General features: G+C 40.6%; 1 protein-coding gene across 2 annotated transcripts; it reads left to right on the forward strand.

Annotated features, from left to right (window-relative positions):
- The first annotated feature begins 4,239 nt into the window (after nucleotides 1–4,239).
- SFPQ (splicing factor proline and glutamine rich) lies at nucleotides 4,240–19,753 on the forward strand. Of its 2 annotated transcripts, XM_079776505.1 has the most exons (12): nucleotides 4,240–5,177; nucleotides 5,952–6,140; nucleotides 6,694–6,995; nucleotides 7,095–7,190; nucleotides 7,532–7,728; nucleotides 7,831–7,915; nucleotides 8,159–8,276; nucleotides 8,595–8,643; nucleotides 8,723–8,844; nucleotides 17,646–17,693; nucleotides 18,506–18,587; nucleotides 19,664–19,753. In XM_079776505.1, exons 1-10 carry the CDS (start codon nucleotides 4,347–4,349, stop codon nucleotides 17,667–17,669), a joined length of 2,013 nt encoding a protein of 670 aa, XP_079632631.1. In that variant the 5' UTR covers nucleotides 4,240–4,346; the 3' UTR covers nucleotides 17,670–17,693; nucleotides 18,506–18,587; nucleotides 19,664–19,753. The 2 variants fall into 2 exon arrangements, with proteins under 2 accessions (XP_079632631.1, XP_079632630.1); XM_079776504.1 differs by lacking the exons at nucleotides 17,646–17,693; nucleotides 18,506–18,587; nucleotides 19,664–19,753 and adding an exon at nucleotides 11,324–12,317.
- The last annotated feature ends 4,121 nt before the right edge of the window (nucleotides 19,754–23,874 follow it).

Genomic DNA, 23,874 nt, shown 5'->3' on the forward strand with positions numbered 1-23,874 from the left:
AAATATGTGATACCTTAATCAATAAAGAAATTTTAAAAAAAATTTTTTTAAAAAGAAAGGGGTCCATAAATGAGCCCTGAGAAATCCCAAAATTTAGAGGTCTAAGAGAAAGGAGTCAGAGAAGACAGATTTCTGATGCAGGAGGAAAGTTATGAGAATACTAGAGGCCCAGCCTGCACCTTCTCTAATCTGGGACCCCAGAGGGATTGGGTCTAAACCAGCAGTTGGACATGCCTCTCACAATCCGGGACTGCTGGCTCCTAACCACTCGCCTGCCAGCCTGATAGCCCCCTAACCGCTCCCCTGCAAGCCTGATTGACACCTAACTGCTCCCCTGCTGGCCCGATCACCCCCAATTGCCCTCCTCTGCAGGCCTGGTCGCCCCCAACTGCCCTCCCCTGCAGGCCATCTTGTGATGATGTGGGCGGCGGCCATCTTGTGGTGTGAGGGTGTGAGGGTCAATTTGCATATTATCTCTTTGTTATGAAGATGGTTTCACAGAGGCCAGCGAGAAAAGTGTTTCATGAAAGAAAGTGCCATCTTTATTGAATGTTGCTAACAGGTAAAAAGAGATGAGCATAGAGAAGTGTTTATTGGATTGGCAATATTTAAATCATTGGTATCCTTGGCTAGTTTAAGAACAGGTTAAACAGATTTGGGGTGGAAATGGAGACTTTCAGTGTAGATCACTTGTTTTAGTTTTGTTGTAAAGAGGAGTGAATAAATGAAATAATAGGATAAAGGGAAAGTTTTGTTTATTTTTAAGATTGTAATGATCCTGTAGAAGTCATTGATGATCCAAGGAAAAGTCCTAGAAAAGGCATGTCTGTCTCTCCCCCTCCCTTCCACTCTCTCTAAAAATCAATGGACCCTAGAACTGGAGGGGAAGTGCCCTTTGAAAGGAACAAAGACACATCTTTCATGATATCAGGAAGATGGAAAAGATGGGTATTGAGGGGGACTAAAGTATTGCCACCCCAAAATGTGTCTTTTGGAATATTAATTTTAAGCTGGTTATTAAGAAATGAAAGACTCACAATGAGTCTTTGCTCCTTCCCCTTTCTGCCTAAAGAAATTAAAATAGAAAAACCTGTTTCAAGGACCTTAGCATCATAATATAAACTAAACCCTAGCTGGTTTGGCTCAGTGGATAGAGTGTAGGCCCGGGGACAGATTGATTCCCTGGTCAAAGGCACTACCTCGATTGCAGGCTCCATCCTGGCCCCAGTTTAGGTGCTTGCAGGAAGCAACCAATTAATATGTCTCTCTCTTTCTCTCTCTCCCCCTCCCTTCCACTATCTCTAAAAATCATGGAAAAATATCCTCGGATGAGGATTAACAATCTATACTAATAAACGGGTAATATGCTAATTAGACTGAGAGATATTCCAGGAGACCTTCTGGACGTTCTTCTGGACAAAGCCATGGTGGCGGGGCCGAGGTAGAGGCTGTTAGAGGCCAAGAGGGAAGGGCAGTTGTGGGTGATCAGGTTGGTGGGAGGCGGGGCTATTGGGGGTAAGCAGACCAGCACGGGGGCCAGTGGGGGCAAAGCAGGCCATCAGTGGGGGTCAGTTGGAGGTGATCAGGACAGTGGGGGGCGCAGTTTGGAGTGAGCAGGCCAACAGGGGGGCAGTTGGGGGCAAGCAGCCCAGTGGGGAGGGAAAGGGGGGCAAGCAGGCCAGCAGGGGGGGGCAGTTGGGGGCAAGCACACTGGCATGGGGGGCAGTTGGGGGCGAGCACACGGGCACAGGGGGCGGCATTTGGGGGTGAGCAGGCCGGGGGCAGGGGGCAGTTGGGAGTGAGCAGGCCGGCAGGCAGAGTGGTTAGGGACAAATCAGGCAGGCAGGCAGGCAGGTGAGCGGTTAGGAGCCAGTAGTCCCGGATTGCGAGAGGGATGTCCGACTGCCGGTTTAGGCCTGATCCCTGTAAACTGGCAGTAGGACATCCTTCGAGGGGTCCCAGATTGGAGAGGGTGCAGGCCGGGGCTGAGGGGCACCCCCACCCCATGTGTACGAATTTTGTGCACAGGACCACTAGTAATAATAATAATAATAATAATAATAATAGTAAACAAAATGTGGCAGACAAGGAGAAATCTAGTAATGCCTGTTCGTTGCATTTCCTTTGTGTCCCATTGTTTCTGGGTGGCCCAACAAGAATTTTACATGTTTGATCTTTTTATATGAATTGCCTACTTTTTCTTTGAAATCCCAGACCCCTGCCCCCTTCTCCTTTGTCCAAAATAGCACATAAACCTTAACTGTCTAATGCATCATTGGGTCTTATATCTTCTGGCACCCCAAAATGTACACCAGTAATAAATTTTGGATCTTTTCTTCTGTTATTCTGTCTCATGTTAATTGGATTATTAGCCCAGCTAGAAGAATTTATATATTTTATTGATTTTTTACAGAGAGGAAGGGAGAGGGATAGAGAGTTAGAAACATCGATGAGAGAGAAACATTGATTAGCTGCCTCCTGCACACCCCCCACTGGGGATATGTGCCTGCAACCAAGGTACATGCCCTTGACCGGAATCGAACCCGGGACCTTTCAGTCCGCAGGCCGACGCTCTATCCACTGAGCCAAACCGGTTTCGGCCCAGCTAGAAGAATTTAGAAGGTGGGAGAAAAGTTATTTTTTTGTGCCCCTACAGTACAAATCAAATTGGCTCAGTTGAATGACAATGTTCCTCCCTGATGATTTTAATTTTCTCAAATATGAAAAGGCATTGGTTATATATGGTGAAGTGATAGAAGAGGCGTAGGAGTTTGAACAGAGAAGGCATGAAATATACTATCTCTGGAAGTGGGAAAGTGAACTTACTAGGGGAATTCAGTAAGAGTGCCAGGAAAAGTCTAACGCCCTTTTGAGACTTGTGGTCACAAATGTAAAGTGAAAGCCTCAGCCTCTGTTAAGGAAGGTAAATTGTTGGGTCCAACTAGAATGGGGTTTTACCAGGTGAGTATAATGAAGGAGGAAAACAAGAGTTGTATATGTTTGTGAGCAATCTTAACATCTAAACTGTGCAACACAAGTTATGAATAGGAGAGGGTGAGAGCCCTGGACAGTGTGGCTCAGTTGGCTGGAGTGTCCTCCCATGCACCAGGAGGTTGCAGGTTTAATCCCGGTTGGAGCAGGAGACAACCCATCAATGTTTCGCTTCGATCTCTCTCCCTTAAATCAATTTTTAAAAAAGTTTAAAATGTGAGAGTGAAAAAGTAATACATTTAATGGTTTGGAGCTTTTGATGAAGTTAAAGAATCAGTTATTATGATCAGACAGTAGAGATTCTTGAAATAGAGATTTTAAAGATGGCAATAATAAACACAACGGTGACCTTTAGGGCAGTTGTGGGGATGAAGCAGCTGATATAGGATGGAAGGAAAGGTTGTTGGAGGTGAGGAGATAAAGAATTGACAGAGTATTGGGTGGTCATCCACATAGACGTTGGATGAACAGAGAGGTGGAAGGGAAGACAATAAGCCATGAGCTAAAGAGCTAATTTTTTTTGTGTGAGTGTGTGCACCGTTCCCGGAGGTACTGCAATATCGGGTCAATGCGTGGAGTGGATGGAGCAAGCTCCTATTCCATCTCCCTGCTCCAAAAATTCATTTAATATATTGTTCTAGGATAGAGGACGTATCAGATATTAAACTGATAAGAACAGATACTACACTTGATCTTAGCCAAAAGGCCGGGAAGCGATAAAAGAGCGAATATTGAGGGAGGAATGACCCACCAAAAGCTCCTTAGATGACAGTAAGATCGCGTGTGAAGTCGGTAAGATTTGATTTTTCTTATTTCACTGGCCCAACACAAAGTATAGTAAATTGCAGGCACTGAATTTATGCCTTTGAACCAGGGAAAGTTCTTTCTGGGAAAGGATAACAATAGACCTCTTCCGGGGCAATCGAGAAAGAAAAGGGCCCTTATCATCTCTCCCTCGGAGCTGATAGAGCCCTTACTATTTGCTTTCAGGAGAAAATTGGTCCGGCGAACCCATTCAAATTTCTCCCAGCAAATCACAGTGGCCTACAGCCAACTCCTTTTCCGCTCATTGGCCAACTGGAGACTTCAGCTACTCATTCCTCCCGCCTCTCACCAAGAAGCCAATAGAAGCGATCAGCACTTCGTAAAATAATGTCATCAAGCACGGCACTTGCAATTGGCTATTGGAGCTACCGATCAAGAAGGAGGCGGGGCCAAACCAGCTGGCCTATATAAGAAGAGGACAAAGGCGGCACGCAGCCTGTGTCATCCGCCATTTTGTGCGAAGCAAGGTGGCCTCCACGTTCCCTGAGCGACTTCTCCGCTTCTGTCTCGACCGCCCCTTGATCACGGACATGTCTCGAGATCGGTTCCGGAGTCGCGGCGGCGGCGGTGGCGGCTTCCACCGGCGCGGAGGAGGCGGCGGCCGCGGCGGCCTTCACGACTTCCGCTCGCCGCCGCCCGGCATGGGCCTCAATCAGAACCGCGGACCCTTGGGTCCCGGCCCGGTCCCGGGCGGCCCCAAACCTCCGATCCCGCCGCCGCCTCCACACCAACAGCAGCAGCAGCAGCCGCCGCCGCAGCAGCCGCCACCACAGCAGCCGCCGCCGCTTCAGCCGCCACATCAGCAGCCGCCGCCGCTTCAGCAGCCGCCAGCACATCAGCAGCCGCCGCCGCCACAGGACTCATCCAAGCCCGTGGTTCCTCCGGGACCCGGCCCGGCTCCTGGGGTAGGCACCACTCCGCCGGCCGCGGGCCCGGCGCCGCCCGCCACTCCCCCGACTTCGGGGGCCACCACGGGGCCAGGCCCTATCCCGACCCCGCCGCCCGCTGTCACCTCGGCGCCCTCCGGGGCGCCCCCGCCAGCGCCTCCGAGCAGCGTGGTCTCCACCACCCCGCCTCAGGCTGGGGGCCCGCCGCCTCCACCCGCCGGGGGCCCGGTCCCCGGGCCTAAGCCGGGCCCAGGACCCGGCGGTCCCAAAGGCGGTAAAATGCCGGGCGGCCCGAAGCCCGGTGGTGGCCCGGGCCTCAGCACTCCTGGCGGCCATCCTAAGCCGCCACACCGAGGAGGCGTCGAGCCCCGCGGAGGACGGCAGCACCACCCCCCGTACCACCAGCAGCACCACCAGGGTCCCCCTCCCGGAGGGCCCGGCGGCCGCAGCGAGGAGAAGATCTCCGACTCGGAGGTGAGTGTCTCCGGAGCTACGCGCCCGTTCCCCTAAGATGGCCGCTGCCCCTCTTCGCTCCCCTCCCTCCCCGCCGGCCTCCATTTTGTCGGAGACCGGAAGGGCGCCTGCGCGCTGCCGGCGGGGGCGGGGGCGGGGGCGGGGCTCTCGGACGATCCCGGGGTGGGCGGCCTGAGCACCGGGAGGGGGCCTGCGAGGAGAGGCGAGGAGCCGCCGTGATGGGCCGGCCCCGTTAAAGCTAGAAGGTTCTGGGAGCCAGAGTAGAGTAGACCGTGAAATGTAGGCTCCCAGAGATCGGGGAAGAGCAGGCCCAAGTCATGTCGTTGATAACGGGATTTTGTTCTTTCCCTTTTTCATTTAGTATTTGGCCGTTTTAACTTATGTCTACTACAGTTTTAATTAGGGATGCTCAGCATATGGAAAGGACGAGGTTGTTGATATAGATGTAGAATGGTGAACAGCAGTAGAGGTGGAGAGGAAGACAGTACGCCGTGAGCTGATCTTAACTGAGGAAGGAATGATCCACCGAAAGGACCTATGTGTAGCGAGGTCCAAGTGTCGGTTCTCGAGTACTTTGAATGATTTTGGCTGTTTGGTGTTAGGATAGTGGTTACATTGGAAATCCCACAAGTATAGTAGGACCTTGATTTGACTTTAAACGAAACAGAAGAGCAACCCAGTTGGTAAAATCCAGTTTGGTAAAAGCAAAAATTAGTGTGTTTCCCTGCTTGCAGAGGTCATTGGTGTCTGAAAATTCCCTTTCTTTTTCACTAGGGGTTTAAAGCCAACTTGTCTCTCCTGAGAAGACCTGGAGAGAAAACTTACACTCAGCGTTGTCGGTTGTTTGTTGGGAACCTACCTGCTGATATTACAGAGGAGGAATTCAAAAGACTGTTTGCTAAATATGGAGAACCAGGAGAAGTTTTTATCAACAAAGGCAAAGGATTCGGATTTATTAAGCTTGTGAGTTTGTTGGGTTTTTATGTATAATTAAATAAAGGGTCCCCTTTTTTGCAACTACAAATGTACTGGTTTTCTAACGAACATGAATCAATTGGTCTTTAAATTTTTTGTCATTCTTGCCGTGGCTGGGTTGCTCAGTTGGTTGGAGGGTGGTCCTGTAAACCAAAGGTTGTGGTTCAGTCCTAGAGGGGGTGGCATACACAGACAAAATATGTGTTTTTTTCACATCAGTGTTTTATGCTCTCTCTATCTCAAAAAAACGCACAAACCAACCACACACCCAAAAAATCCATATCCACGGGTGAGGATAAAAATGTTTTCATCGTTCTTGCAGAAAAGATGAACTTGTATAGTGTATAATCGTTGGTATCTAAGAATCAAGGGGAGTGGGTGGGCAAGGCATCTGAACTACTGAGAACGGTGTCAGGGTGGGCTGTCTGAATATACTTGGAGCTAGAGGAAGAATAGGAATGGGAATTAGGCTTATGGCTTTCAGGGTATGCATGAGGCCATTTTTTAGGTCATTAACATGAGTATATCTGATAACTTTCAGGAGTCCAGGGCATTGGCTGAAATTGCCAAAGCTGAACTTGATGATACACCCATGAGAGGTAGACAGCTTCGGGTTCGCTTTGCCACACATGCTGCTGCCCTTTCTGTTAGAAATCTTTCACCTTACGTATCCAATGAACTGTTGGAAGAAGCCTTTAGCCAGTTTGGTCCTATTGAAAGGGCTGTTGTAATTGTGGATGATCGTGGAAGATCTACCGGGAAAGGCATTGTTGAATTTGCTTCTAAACCAGCAGCAAGAAAAGCATTTGAAAGATGCAGTGAAGGCGTTTTCTTACTGACAACGTAAGTTCTTGTGCTTATTTTAATAATTTTTGTTTATTGACTCTTATGAGGAAGTTGTGATACAACTGGAAAATAAGATGCAGCTTTCTTTTTTATTAGAACTCCTCGTCCAGTCATTGTGGAACCACTTGAACAATTGGATGATGAAGATGGTCTTCCTGAAAAACTTGCACAGAAGAATCCAATGTATCAAAAGTAAGATGGATTAAACTTTTGGGCATTTTTAAGGGAGAACTTGTTCTAGTAATTTTTCAGTTTTGTTTAAAATGTGCCAAATTCTTCTAAATGAATATGCTTAATAAAAGCATCAGGCTCAGAAAGTTGGAGGTTTTGAAGCATTTATTCAAATGCCTAGTTTTTGTTTCTGAAGTATGTATATTTCACAATTTTGTCTTGTTCTTAATGAACCAAAGTGGTCTTTGCCCCTTGGTGTTCCTTACAAGCGATAGGGCAGGGGGACAGACCAGTGTTTTTAGGGGAGTCAGGTAGTGTTTCTTATGTGCATCCCAAATTGATTCACCTTTAAATATTGTCAGGGAGAGAGAAACCCCTCCTCGTTTTGCCCAGCATGGCACATTTGAGTATGAATATTCTCAGCGATGGAAGTCCTTGGATGAAATGGAGAAACAGCAACGGGAACAAGTTGAAAAAAACATGAAAGATGCAAAAGACAAACTGGAAAGTGAAATGGAAGATGCCTATCATGAACATCAGGCAAATCTCCTGCGTCAAGGTAAAAGACTCCCTGAAGTTTGCTGATGGGATCAATTGTCTTTTTAAAAACTTACTGTAATCTCATTAATGTAAATCCAAAACAAAATTTTCCAATGTTCAGATCTGATGCGACGCCAGGAAGAATTAAGGCGCATGGAAGAACTTCACAATCAAGAAATGCAGAAACGTAAAGAAATGCAATTAAGGTAAACTTTTGTTTAAGCCTTTTATTTTAAAAAAAGTTTTTATTGATTTTAGAGCGAGAGGGAAGGCAGGGGAGACTTCGGTCAACCAACAGAGCCACACCGGGCAGACCTTGTTAAACTAAGCCTTTGCTTCTGCATTAACATTTAGACAAAAGATGAACCTAAATTTTGCAGTTTAGTCAAAATTGAGTTTGAAAAGGTGTGGATAACACTTTGGTTTATATACTTAATGAACATTTCCAGACAAGAAGAGGAACGACGTAGAAGGGAAGAAGAGATGATGATTCGTCAACGTGAGATGGAAGAACAAATGAGACGACAAAGAGAGGAAAGTTATAGCCGAATGGGCTACATGGATCCAGTAAGTAAACTTCTGTTGTAATCTAGTTAGAGTAAAATAATAACATCTACTTATTTTAAATGTGTATTATGATTATATGCCTTAGTTTTATCATTTTTTTGGTAGGCCAAAGATTCTTTGGGAAGAAGCTTTTAGGTTTTTTGAAAATTAAGTCAATGGGTAAATTAAAATTTCTTATTCCAAGTTTTTTAAATTGCCTTAAATGAACCTTTTTTACTGGTTAGAAACATTAAGTATGGGGATTTTTTTGTACTTTCAAAAATGGTATGGGTATAGTACAGATACATGAAAGTTGTTTGGTTTTTTTTTTTCTATTAGAGAGAAAGAGACATGAGAATGGGTGGTGGAGGAGCAATGAACATGGGAGGTAAGCATGAAAATAAATTAGCAGTGCCATTAGAGAGCAATATTCTGGTTTATTTATAACTGGCATTTTTGTTTCCTAGATCCCTATGGTTCAGGAGGCCAGAAATTTCCACCATTAGGTGGTGGAGGTGGCATAGGTTATGAAGCTAATCCTGGAGTTCCACCAGCAACCATGAGTGGTTCCATGATGGGAAGCGACATGGTAATGTATCCTGTGGGACGTAGTACAAAGGAAATTCTCATTTTCACAACTTCTGTGTGTGTGTTTTATTTTGTTGTGTGTGTTTTTTTGTTTTGTTTTTTTTAAGTAGGTGACTGGACTTCTTTTAGTTTCCCTATCATGTAAATCGTAATACTGAGGGATACTTTGGCAACATAGAAGAACTCAGTGTGTGGTAACCTAAACAGATATGGTTGCCAACTCGAAGTCAGTGCTGTTAGTATGTTGGAGTTATCTTTGGCAATGAGTAGACTTAGGTGCTTTCTATTATATTGCTTGTATACTTTTGCACTCCATCGCATGGCAAATCCAAATTCTAAATGTTAGATAATGTACCTAATTACTCTACATCTAAGTGAGCGTAATCAAATGGCAAACTGTTGTTCACTCAGCTGGCATTTGCCATAACTATATGAATTAGACTTGTAGTTTGCAGCTCCTAGGCATGTTTTAGTGATGTGTAGAACTTTGACCTATATTTGGTGTGGCTTCTATCCATGAAAAGGGAATTGTTTAAAGTTTTGACTCGTCGTTTCCCACCTGTTGGGCTGTCGATAGGTACACATTCTAAAATAAACTGACATCTGTTTTGCTACAGAGTAGCAACAAAATCAATGATAATTTTAAGCATACTAGTTGTGTGCATTTGACCTGGACCTTCTTGATGCTATCATATTTTAACTGTGCAGATAGCCTATCCGGATGCTTTAGAACAACCATGTGAATTGGTCTGAGTGGCTGTGTTTAGGGCTTTACAAATCCTTAGGAGAATTGAATATTGGCTTTAGAAATGGGTTTAAAGAAGAAGACATTTTCACAACTGAATTAAGTCTAATTAGTTCACCTACAGGATTTTGGCAAAGGAAGGAAGCTGCAGCATGTAACTCACTAATTTCATTTTACAAATAAGGAACATAAGAATTTAGTATGGGACCTCACCTATTTAAAACCCATTTATGACTTGGGGAATTAGAACCGTAAATGACTGGTTATGTTAAATGTAGTGCTATAAGCTTTCTTCAAATTAAATTTTAAAAATAGTGTGGGTAACATTTTTGCTTATGTGTTTCCTTAAAGGCATAGTGTAGGTATGTAAGGAAATTTGTTAAAAATGTAACTTCACATGATGTTCCCACAGTTAAAATTGTATATTCCATATAACAGGTTAAAAAACAACAACCTGTGGGTTTAAAATGTAATGATATAATTGTGAAATCCCCAAATTTTCCTCACTAGCCTTAATGAAATATATAGTACAGTGTGCTAAAACCCTAAAATGTTTAGGTTTTTGAAAAATAGTTTAAAGGATTGAGATTTAGTCTTATTCAGGTAGCCCTATAGTATTTTGTAAGAGACATTTTGAAATTATAACATAGAGGAACAGTTAAACCCTGATGCCATTTTTGTTTTTTGTTTAAAATTTTTTTTGGGGGGGTAGTGGTAATACTTAGTAGCTGATCTATTTTAAATGGAATTTGAAAGATAGTTCAGGCTGCGCTGCTTGCATATCTGTAGGGTTTTTCTTTTTGGATCCATAGCTTTCTAAGACTTAGAAGTACCTGGAATTAGATGGAAAAATAAACTGCTGCTTTATTGCAGTCACTTAAGCATGGTGCTAGGCTCTTTGGGAGATACCCAAACCATGGAATCATAGCTAAGTGCCAGTGAGCTTTTCAAAGTCCTTAGGGGAAAGTTGGACTGTTATGGGGTGGGCTGTATATCCAGTCAATTTGCAACAACACAGAATAGTACCGTAAACATAAGTGTCTCTGGTGATACAGCGATGGCTCCTAAAGGTGGTACACCTGTGAGAATATGGCAACACATTTTTTTTAAATCACGTTACTGTGCCGGTTAAGTGACTAAACCTATTAGTCTTTTATGCTTTTTTTTGTAGTCTGGTAGCATTTTATTAAAACTTTGAACCTTTTAAGATTTCTGCAACTTAGCAGATGTGTCTTGAGATCTTGAAAAAGCACAAGGTTTCTTATGCAGCACATGCCACTAACTGGTGAGTAGGTCCTTTGTCACTTCTTTGAGTGAATTGAATCTGTCTGGTTGGGCTTGTTAGGCTTACTTGGAAATTAATTTTCCTGTTCAGACCTTGAAAGTGAGAAGTTTGCAAGCTTTTCAGTGGTTTATTCTGATGTGAAATTTCTTTAGCTCATTTTGGAATGGGTTTTCACATCTACACTAATTCTTAAATTTTTTAGCACTACAGGGATCTATTCTTTGAAACAGGTGTATGAGAATGGCTCAAGTGGGAACATACCACAAGGCATGTATTATCGTAAACTAATTTTCAAATTACCCTTTTTTCCTTTCTATGTTCCCGGTACCTGTGGATCGACTCATTGGTGATTGTATCGACGAACGTTGACTACGGAACCTTCTAAAATATTTACTTAACACACATGGACATCAACTACATATAATGAACTGTTAATTACTGTTCCAATAGCGTACTGAGCGCTTTGGGCAGGGAGGTGCGGGACCTGTGGGTGGACAGGGTCCTAGAGGAATGGGGCCTGGAACTCCAGCAGGATATGGTAGAGGGAGAGAAGAGTATGAAGGCCCAAACAAAAAACCCCGATTTTAGATGTGATATCTAGGCTCTCATTCTAGTTTGTTTTTGTCTTTTCTTGTTTAGATATCAATCTTTTAAATTCTTGCATTTTAGTAAGAAAGCTACCTTTTTATGGATGTTAGCAGTTCATTGACCTAATATTTGTAAATGGTCTGTTTGGGCAGGTAAAATTATGTAATACAGTGTTTTGAAACAGGATTTTTCCTTTTTATTTCCTTTTTTTTTAACTGTATAATGTCCCACAAGTTATGGCAGTGTACCTTGTGCCATCGAATTTCCAAAGTGTATCTTTTTTTTTTTTTTACTGTGCTTCAAATAAATAGATAAAATAGTTATAATATTGATCTTCAATTTTGCCATTCATGCTTCCATGCACATTAGGCTAGGTATTCCACTTTGAAAGCATGAGAGTGTTGAGACCTTCAAATGGCATGTGCCATTTTTAGGAAATGTATTTGTAGGCTAAGTATTGCTTTTTACAAATAAGTACCCCTTTGTTTTAAAAAGAAGAAATACATACTGAAGTAGATCCGTGATTTGATTTGTTTGGCATTATAGGAAGCAAGCGGTGCTAAGTACTTTTAAATGGTTATATAAGTAAAACTGAACTGTAAATCTTCATTCAGGAATATGTATTAAGATTGTGGAATTGGGTTTACGACTATTGGTAGGGGGAGAAAGTGGGCATGACTAAATGGATCTTCTATGGCCCTATGAGTTATCCTTTTCTTGAAAGTTTCTGGAGAAAAAGTGGAAAGATCATTTTGTTGCATTCCTCCATTTTTGTTTTTAAAAGAGTTAAGTCCCAAGCCCTACAACTGGCTTGTATTGAACTTTCACATTTGAATTAAAGATTGTTAAACATGAAGTCTTTTCATGTATTACTTTAAGTGATTTATAAAGATGGGGTTTAGTCTGAAAATTTCAACTTGAAAGTAAAGTATAGTAACCATAAACTAGGTGTAGCTATATATACATTTGTACTCTGAACCTTTTATATCTCCTTTTGCTACTTCATTGGGTGAAAACTATAGGACCATAAATCTACTTGCTCTCTTTTCGAAGAATTAGTGGTGACTGTTGACATGTAGGGTTGCAGATAGCCATTCATTCTTAATTGTAAAATACTTGTTAATCTGTTTTTCCATAGTTTCCTTTTGATGCAACACTAAATCTGGAGAGAGTCGCTTATGCTACACAGTGCAAATATAAATGTCCCTCCCACCCATAAAGTTTTGGAGTTTTTCGATGGTGTTGTCAGTTTATTGTCAACTTCATTGAATCTCCTTCGATTAGAATTAGATATACTGATTTAATATTAAAGTATGTTGTTACTGTTGTCTGTTAGTACAACAGTGGGAATCTGTTTTCCCAATGTATTTATTTTAGCAGAGGGAACAGCTTCCTAAAAGTAGGTAAAATAATGGTTTGGCTTTGTTCTTAGTTATGGTTCCATTCAAATTTGTACATTATAGAACTCTTTACTATGGAATGTGTCTTCCTCCTTTTCACCTCTGTTCTTGGTGCTAATTGGCAAAAGTAAAATTCTAAATCAAGTCTTGGTTAAAATGCTGAAGTTTAGTATTGTGCCTGAGTACAAAGGGAAATCTATTGTTGAAATAATTGAGCACCTTCTGCATGGGAAACTGGATAATACTAAAAGTAAAACACTAGTGGAGTATAAAGTCATGTCACCCAATTCTGGTTGTGTGACTGACAAGTACATGATGTGCTAATTAAGGAAATCTCATTAGAAAATGTTCATTATTTCTATTCACCAAGACACCTGGAAATGGGTGGTAGTTCTACCATAATTATATTAATGAGGAAGTTTTGTCCCCAGTTAAGGTATGAATTGGTGCTATGTATGAGATTTTTCTGTATGGAAACAAGGGTCTTGATTTGAAAGAAGTCCATTATAATTTGATTGGATTGTATAGTAGGGACTTGACTAATGATAAAATAAGGGGTGTTCATGGGACACCCATGGAGGGTGAACTTGTATGTGTGTGGGCGGGGGCTGGTGGGGAAATGGGATAATCTGCCTATAAAATTAATGTTTCAGTTTATTTTTCAGATTACATGCCTTTCTTTATAAGGGATGCTGGCACAGACCCCTAAAATAAGCTTTTGGTAGTACTTTACCTTTGAAGAGTGGTGAAGGATGCTCATGGATAATCTGCTGAAAGTTGTGGTTTTGATGGCCTTATTGAGGGCTGTAGAATTGCTAAATGTTGTTTAGCAAATAATCTTGCTTAGTTTCAACTAAGTTTTTTTTACTTTTATCACTGAAATAGCAGTGTACCAAGGGTTGTAAGGAACTCAAATAGACTTTCTGTAAGTCTTGTAATGTATATGATAGTTTTTAGCCTAATGGGAATTTAAGTTATCTTTAAAAAAAGTTGCCTAAAAGCTGATTTGAAACTTGGGATGGGAGAGGGAAGGTAATAGTTTCAAAGCATTTAGCCATTTTTCTCATTTGAAGAAATCACCTGCCCCCATTTCCCCCTTTTCCATTCTCATAATTTTGTTTTTAAGAGGAACACTGATCATTTTAAAACATAGTAGTTCAAATCTTTAAAAACCGCATTCTCGAAGAGACCCCAGTGTATTTACTAGGTATCTCATAAGCATTTAACCCATTGGCTCATTTATTTAGTGAAATCACAATCCTTTGTTTAGAACACTAATCAAACTCATTAACAAGTTCTATAAACCCTACCACTCTTATGTAGATATATTATACCACTATTATAAACTATAATTTGGGAAATTGTAATGTTACGCCTGTGCAATTTTTATAAGAGGCATATTATGGCAGATAAAAATTTAGATACTTGGCTTTTCTTGGGCAAGCCACTAAGTTTTGGTGGAATGTTTTCTGGTGTTCTTGGACTGCAATTATGCACTATTAAAGTAGTGGCCTGCTACATAACTGCATTTAGCCAGCATTTCTGCAGTGCGTAACTGTGAGGAACGTAGTACCGCAAATGGCAATGGACATTAGGACCCGGATGTAGTATTCCTGCTTGCTCCAAGATTCTCATTGCCGACTGCATACAGGTAGGTAACAAGCAATATAATATAACTTGGTGACTTGCTATGTACTTTTATTCCGTGGGCATTCTGACATCACACTTCTGACAATGAAATAACAGTGCAGCACCTAACACTTGTATGGTAAAGCTAGCTTATCAAAAGTGCGTGGGTTTGGGTTTAGAGCTGTAATTTGTCAGGCAGAATTCAGTGCTGTTGCAGTTCTCAGATAAAAAGTGCAAACTTGATTCCTTGGTATATCTGATTCAGTTGTGTGGTTTCCTTTAGTTGCATTGTAACTGAAGATAACATGGAACATATCAGTGGTGTGGGGAAAGGGAAACAAACCATACTTGGGAGGTAGAGTGCTTTTTTAGCCTCTTGATATGGACTGTATAGCATGTGATAATTAGTCTGTTGTAGCAACTGACCTGCCCATAGGTCAGCAATATCAATAATTTCAGAATGCAATCTTGGGTAATTTATTCTGTAGGTTGAGTGAATTAACACTAAAAGTACAGGGCTTTTTTTTTTTTTTTTTTCGTAATGTGATTTAAATTTTTTCAAATGAGCTCCATAGAAACATCTTTGTTACTAACTTGGGCTTAGATGGGAATCTAATGTGAATAGTTCAAATTACATGATTTTACTAAATACGTTTATACTCTGAACCTGGGGAAAATTGGTGTGGCACATTGACTTGCCTACAGTTGGATACATGGTGGGAATCATTTCCCAATCATAAGACTTCGTCGTATTCTGTAGGATAACTGCAAATGTTCAGAGTAGGTTTTTGAATTTGGTTACCTTAGCTTTAGGGATGTGATGTTATAATTCAAGATTTTAATTACCAAAAAAAGGTCTTAACCACCTTACTTTGTTGCTTAGTTCTTAAGCTTTGCATCGACTATTATTCCAGACCTCAACTCAACTTTGTTCTCTGAACTGGTTTTTATCTAGTGTGCATGAGAAACATCTTTTATATATAATGCTTTCTGCTCTGTAACTGGAAGGTTTGAGGTTTACTTTGCATAAATGTGTGGAAACTTCATGAATATGAGAATTTTCTTCTATTATATCAAGAAAAATGGCTTGCTCTTTAGCAAGCAATTCACAAGGTGGGAACAAATTTGTACTGTAATGCATAGTCCATTCAAGCAAATAACTTTTGACTCTCCTGCTAGATGAAAGAACAAATGGTGATTAATTTAGCTCTCTACATGAATAATATAATGCAAAGCAAACACAATGCTTAGGTATTAGTGACAAGAGTGTCACTAAGTTGGCATGTAACCCTGATGGGGTTTTCCTGTGGCATGATCCATTAAATCGGTGGCCAGCACTTGCTGCCGTGATTTTAGGGATTGAGTGTTTTAGAAATTAAAGCTCAGGTTTATTTCTTAAACAACCAGTAACAATTTTGAGAGAATGTGCTTGTTGTAATAATGGACTTCAGGAACATCATTGGGGTGGGGGGTTAACTTTGCTTCATTCTGCTTTTAAGATGAATAGGTTTTTGCACTTTCAAATGAGAAACTTGTGACTGAAGTTTATTCTTAATAGTTTTGATTTGTACGTAGCTATAATTTGTAAATCTTAGTGCAGAGGGTCTTAAAAAAACCACTCAGTCAAAAATCTGGGAATAAATGGGTTTCAGTAATAACACTACTGAGGTGCTTGCATTGTATTTCATAAGCCTTATTACAAATCAAAATTACTCTTTTTAATGAGAATGGTCTGATGTTCAGAGGTGTGATGCCAGAATGCATTTTCGTACTGTTAGGCCCTTGGAACAGATACAGGTGCTTTCTGAAAGATGAAAGAAATGCAATGGGTGCTTTCCACACAAGGTTGCAAAACCTACAAAGACTGTATAATAGTCTCACTTTCCCCCAATAGAGATAGATGTGTGTGACTGGTTTTGGACTTTTAACCTTAATGGGGGGTTGCATGTCTCCTATTGTTAATCATTGTCAGCTGCAGTGACACGATCCACAGTCCTGCATTTACTGTCCTTCCCTTAATGATTGTGGACAGGTTTTAGAGAGCCAGGATGTTTGTTTTGGGCCTTTTTTTGGTTTGGGCTTTAGCTGATAATGTTTCAGTGCTCTTGTCAGCTAGTGCAGTTCTCAAATGGCCTATTAGGGAAAGAACTCAGGATTTCACTGCTCCTAATCATCTGTCATTGCTGCTAGATAATGATTGGCAATTTTTAAGACTCAACTGTGGAAATCTCACAGTTGTTGGTAAACCATCAACCATAAAAATGTTGCTTTTGAACACCAGTGCTGAGAAGATTTTATTCAGAGGGTGAAAAGGGAGGGCTGGTTGCAGCATAGGATAATCTGGAGAATGGGAAGAATGCAAAACGATATAGTATCCCTTATGGATGGTAAATGTGCAACAGGGAACTATTTCATATGCCCTTGGCAGTCACTGATAATCAGGGAAGAAGAAAAACCTAGAATTTGAATGAAGGCTGATCTGTCCGGTTTTTGTGCAGTGGCCCTGTAGGTATATAGTGAAGGTGAATGTCTTCTCCCTCAGGAAAAAAAAAAATCCGGTTCCTTGCTGTCCCAATAAGGCAAAGCTTCCCTGCCCTAACTTAAAACTCAGTGAGGACTTAGAGGGAAAGAACAAGGCAAATATATAGGATTGCAGGATAACAACTGCATTGTGTACTGTGGAATGGGGTGGGGGGTACTCTTGGAGGACTTCTGCTGAAGGTGGTCAGTCCACCTGAGAATGGAAAACATACTTGAATGGGGAGCAGGGTATGTGCTTTTATGAAAAGAGAGCTGATGTTAAAATTTCATTTGGTAAGGTAGACGTTGTCACATACCTTCACATAAGGGATAGTATATTTTGGATTGCAGTCAAACTTGTGCTCAGACTGGTGAAAATAAATAGTAGTTAGGCTTTTGTATTTTAAAGAAGATACAGTTTTCATTCTGATTCAGGTGTCTATTTTATTACTTTATGTGAGAATAATTTTAGATTCCCCCTTCTACCTCCCATGAAGTTTCTTCCTATTTTTTTATGCTGTAACTTGCCCCCAATCTTGGTCTCTGGAATTTTACTCTTTAAATTTTGAAGTTAACTAGCATTTTCAAACCTTATGCCCTTGTCTTTTATATTAACTTTTCTTATTATTCTTTAGGTGCGAATGATTGATGTTGGCTGATATTGGAGTGCTCATTCACCTGAAGTAAGTATCCTTAGAAATCTTAACCTTAGCAATAGAGGTCTTTTGGATTAGATTTAATAGTTAAATAATTCGATTTAGCCAGAGGGGGTGAAACGTGTTTGATTTTTAAGATGTTTTGTCTCACCTAAGATAACATTCCTCTATTTCTTTTTTTTTTTTTAATATATTTTATTGATTTTTTACAGAGAGGAAGAGAGAGGGATAGAGAGTTAGAAACATCCATCAGCTGCCTCTTGCACACCCCCCCACCGGGGACGTGCCCGCAACCAAGGCACATGCCCTTGACCAGAATCGAACCCGGGACCCCTGAGTCCGCAGGCCGACGCTCTATCCACTGAGCCAAACCGGTCTTGGCACATTCCTCTATTTCTGTTTTTGAAAATAGGTGTGTATGTGAGAGAGTTGAAAGATGGGAAATATTACCAAAATGTTAAATAGTAGAATTGAGAAGGTACAATCAAGAGCAGAAAAGAGGGCTTGAGTTTGGTGGAGAAATGCTGTATTTTCAGTACTCTAAATTCACCTTAGGATCCACTTTTAAATCTCCTTAAGGTTCTTTTTTACTTATCTAGTAAATAGTAGAGTGACAACTGTTTAGTCCTTGGTAATAGGCAAAATTCCATATGTACAGGTGAAAAAAAATTTAGAGTATGAACGTGGTGTATACCAGACCTTTTCTAAGCAATAACATGGCTAAATAAAACAACCATTGATTAGAACCCAAACATAAAAACAACATGTTACATATTAATAAGAATGTAATATGCTGAACATGTTGCTTTATTTTAATAAAATTACATTTTTAATAATAGGTGGATAATTGTTCTCAAGCTATCAAAGCATAAGCCAACCAAGAGAGAAAGCCAAAACTTGCAAGACAGAGGAAGTATCAAGGTATGTTAAGCAATCTTACTCTGTTAATTGCCTTCAGAAAAAAGGGACTCTTTGGTGGTACAGAAATAATTACTTTGTGTGAATATATCATTTTAATTTCTTATACGTTAAAATTTTCTTATAGGAAATACTGTTGTGTTGTTTTTTTTTTTAAATATATTTTTATTGATTTTAGAGAGGAAGGGAGAGGGATAGAGAGCTAGAAACATCAATGATGAGAGAGAATCATTGATTGGTTGCCTCCTGCACACCCCCTACTGGGGATTGAGCCCGCAACCCAGGCATGTATCCTTGGCTGGAATCGAACCTGGGACTCTTCAGTCCACAGGCGGATGCTCTATCCACTGAGCCAAACCGGCTAGGGCAGGAAATACTGTTTTTACAATACTTAAATATTTACTTGTTTTAACAGCTTTCTGAGGTTGTAGGCTTTCTTGGTTTGGCTCAAGCCTCAGAAAAACGGACTTCAGTTTTTAATTAAAAAGTATATACATACATATATATATATATATATATATATATATATGTATATGTATAGTATGTATGTATGTATTTACCTCTGTCCATAGCACCATACAGAGGTGGATTCAGAAAATTTGAAGTTCCCTATTTTGTTTTTCATCTACATAGGTACATGGTGGGATTGGTCATCTATAGTTGAAAATAGATGGAGAACAAAATAATATGAACGATCTGTTAGAATGGTTGGCAATTTTAAAGTGTAACACAACTCTGCTGTCTAGCTGGAAAGCAATCATAGACTGTAAACAAATGGACATGGCTGTATCCAATAAAATTATAAAAAGGTGGCTATGGATAGTAGCTTACTAACCTCATTTTATAAATTGCATGTATAGATAGGTATCACTCAGTTTTAAAAGGCCCTTATAATCAGTATGAAATCTAAACAATCTACATCTTAAATAAGCTTCATATATTATATAGACCATTAAATACTATTGATACCACATTCCGTTATTAATATTTCCTTGTTATTAGGAAGTTTACTTGGTGCTAACAAACTTGATAACTGATTTTTATATCTTTGGGAAGTAATTGTTTCCTTTTATTGGCAGGATCAGGTGAACGGTGTCCGGGAAACCAGTGAAGAAGAGGGCAAAGAGGAATGAACAACCTAATTGTTAATAAAAGACTTCTTAAAATTACATTGTCCTTTTATTCTGTTTTTAAATAGGACTCTTTAATTTTCTAGAATTTTCCTATGTCATGAACTTGTTTCTAGGTGATTTAAAGAGGTTCTGTATTCTAGACATAGAACAGAATATATACTGAGTGGCCAGATTATTATGATCTCTGAATGCATAATAATCTGGCCACTCAGTGTATATTCCTTTTTTTTTTTTTTTAATTATTGATTTCAGAGAGGAAGGGAGAAGGAGAGACAGACAGAAACATCAATGATGAGAGAATCATTGATCGGCTTCCTCCTGCACAATCCCAACGGGGATCGAACCCGCAACCCAGGCATGTGCCCTTGGCCGGAATTGAACTTGGGACCCTTCAGTCTGCAGGCTGACGCTCTATCCACTGAGCCAAGATGGCCAGGGCTCAGTGTATATTCTATATAATAAAAGGCTAATGTGCACATTGTCTGATCGACCAGCAGGCAAGCCAGCCAACCGCCCATGTCCCCTCCCCTGGCCAGGCTGGCTGGATCCTACCCAATGCACGAATTCATGCACCAGGCAGTGGCCAGATAGTTACGCGTTCAGAGATCATAATCTGGGCACTTAGTGTATATAATTCAGGACTGTTTCTTGAGGCTTTTTTGGCAGAAGCTCCTTCAACCTTTTAATTACTAATCAATTAGATGGCACTTCTGTCCTAACCAACCTGATTTGGACATCAAGATAATTTAACCTTTTGCACTCGGATGACACGGTTAGCATCGGTAGCCGCTCGAGAAAAAAGCGAGTGCAAAGGGTTAATTTACTCTTTAATACTCACCCAAGGACATGCTTATTGATTTAAGAGAGGGGAAAGGAGTGTTCACCTGAGAACATCAATTGGTTGCCCTCTGTATGTGCCCTGACCAGGAATTGAACCACAGCCTTATGGTGTACGGGACAACACTCGAACCAACTAAGCCATCTTCCTGCTGGACATCAAATTTTGTTTTCGTTTGTTTTAAGTGAGAAACGATTGATTCTTGTATGTTCCCTAACCATGGTTCCATCCTGCAACCTTGGTGTACTGGGACAAGATTAACCACCTATCAGATTGTTGGTCTTTTTTGGACCACATTTTCAAACCAGTCATTCAGGGTTCAAAGTTGTCAAAGTTGAGATCTCTTCCTATTTATACCATGCAATTAGATATAAAAGACAGTTTAGTATTTGATAGTACAGAAACGTTAATTTTGGTAAGCTTTTAGACTAGAGCCTTCAGGAGAAAATTAGTAATAGATCCTTAGTGCTGAAGGGATTGGGAGCCCTGTGAGAGAGCATTTGGTTTTAACAAGTTACTTAACCTCAAATCCTTGCCTAGCAGGGTTGTATTTTGATTAGTAGTTGGTATTTTAAATACGTGGCACAATGTCTGACAAGTGTGAAGACATGGTGAAGGGAAAGCAATATTAAAGCACACAACTTCCAACATGGTAAAGCCCATAGATTTTAACACATGATATATGGGGTCGTGTAATGAATTCTAAATACCTGAGGCAAGAGGGAGTATGGCACTTGAATGTAAAAGAGTGGATGACTTTGAAGAAATTATGAAGATCCAAATGGGAAAACATCTGTTGAAAGAATATGGGCAGTATTCTGAACATTTGCAGATTCAACATGATCCTAGCTGACTTCATGAAATAGGTAAACTGATCCTAAGATTGATATGGCCTCTACCACACTGAAAAAAGTGGTTCAGATAGCCAAATGTAGCAATGAAAACAGGTACTTGGGGGTGGGGGGTAGGGGAGTGCATCTTTATGATCCTGAGTTTGGCAAAGGATTCTTAGTTAAGACCAATTCTGGAGACATATCAGTAAATAATTTAAAACCCCAATTAAAAAATAGGCCAAGGGTTTGAATAGAAATATTTTAAAAAGATGCTTGACATCAGCCAATAGGGAAATGCAATTCAAAACCATGAGATGGCAATTCAAAATTCAGCTATAAGATGAAAGTTCGTAACTACAGTTAATAGTGCATTGTAGAATTGAAATTTGCCAAGAGAATTTGAATGTTCTCAGAAGTGAAGTGATGGGAGCTTTCACAATTTATATATAGTTATGTGATTTGGTTTCATCCAATGGGTTGATACACAATGGTCTCATAAGATTAATGGAGCTGAAAAATTCCTTATTTAGTGACAAAGGGATGCCACATATTACCTCTGGTGATGGGGCTATAAGCAAACCTGTGCTGCCATTTGTGTAATAGTATAGCACATATGATTACGTACATTACATAATACTTGGTAACTGCTGTATTTACTATTGTTATTTTAAAGTGTACTCTTTCTAAAAAAAAAAAAAGCTTGCTGTCAAACAATATGCCATGTTATACCAGGAGCAACCTCATCTTGTGTTGACTGCATCTTAAGTGAATCTTTTTCTTGTGCTTGGTTTAATCTCATTTTGTAGTTATATGCTGTGTAAGCTTATAGTATACTGATGTTTGTACAACCATGGAATCACCTAAGGACACATTTCTAAGAATGTGTCCCTGTCATTAAACAGCACATGACTATCAAATCACAATGTACACTTTAAATATCTTAACAGTTTTGTCAATTAAACTTGAGTAAAGCTGGGTAGGGGGAAATCAACACCCACTAACATATACACTAATAAAAGAGTAAGATGCAAATTGACTACCTTCGTGACACCCACCAGCCAATCAGGAGTGAGTATGCAAATTAACCCAACCAAAAATGGCCAGGGGCAGGGTGGGACGCCATGGCGACGATGCAGGCGTTCCACACCACCCCAGCTACTCGGGGCCTCTGGGTAGCATGGGAAAGCAGAAAGGCGGCTCCAGCTGGAGCGAAGGCAGTGCCAGCAGCCAGGGGAAGGAAGGCCCATTCTTGCACGAATCTTCATGCATCAGGCCTCTAGTGTCTAGAATAAAGTCAAATAAGTGTTGGGAAGGATGTGGAGAAACTGGAATCCTCGCACTACTGATGGGAATTTTAAATGGTGTCAGCCAGCTTGAAAAACTGATAGTTGCTCAAACCATTACCCTATGTATGATTCAGCAATTCCAACACCTGAAACAAAAACATGCTCACACAAAAATATGTGAATGTTGAGCATACTAGTGAAAAGGTGGGAACAACTCAAATGTCCATGAACTGATAAATGGGTAAGCAAATTACCAGTATATATCCAAACAATGGAATAGTAGCTGTAAAAAGGGATGAAATGGTGATATATGCTATAACATAGATGAATCCAGTCACAAAAGATCACATTGATGATTCTACTTATAAAATGGTCAAAACAGGAAAATCTACATAGTAGATTAATCGTTGTTTATGATGGGATCAGAGTTGAGGAAGGGGAGTGTAATGGAGAATAAGGCTGTGATTGCTGAAGGATACAGGTTCTTTCTGAGGTAATGAAAATAAAATTAGTAGTGACAGATATACATATCTGAATACACTAAAAAATTATATATTTTGGATAAATTGTATGTTACATGAATTTCATTTTTTAAAAAAGATCTTAGAAGTTGTATAATTAAGAGGCCAGAACAGAAGTCAGATCATGGAAACCCTTCTAGGCCATGTTAGGATTCTGATTTTTATCCTAAGAGCTCTTCATTTTTCTAACTGCTTGAACAAGATGTATTGAAAACCAACTCGATTAAAATTGCCTCCTAATTTGTTTTATTCCTTGCTCACTGTGATCTATTTTCAGCACAGCCAGTTATCTAATGCTTGCTGGCTCAGGACAACTAAGGGTGTTGATAGGGCTCAGCCAGTTAGATGGAGGCTGGAGCTGGAGACTTCTGAAGACTGTTGAGGTGGATGGCTATTGTATAAGATGACTATTTCACTCATAGCTGATGCTTCAACTGAGATGGTTGGCTCATCTGTATTGTTTCCATAAAATGATTAGACATGTCTCAGTTCCTAAAAGGAAAAGGGACCAGTGACTCTTTGAGACCAGTGAAAAAGAGGGACTTTGGAGAATGACAGCCTGTGGTAAGGAGAGGGAGAAGACATCTAAATAACAAATGCTGGCCAAAGCCGGTTTGGCTCAGTGGATAGAGCGTCGGCCTGCGAACTGGGAGGTCCCAGGTTCGATTCCGGTCGGGGA

Source organism: Cnephaeus nilssonii (genome assembly GCF_951640355.1).
Source record: "Cnephaeus nilssonii genome assembly, chromosome: 7".
NCBI lineage: Eukaryota > Metazoa > Chordata > Mammalia > Chiroptera > Vespertilionidae > Cnephaeus > Cnephaeus nilssonii.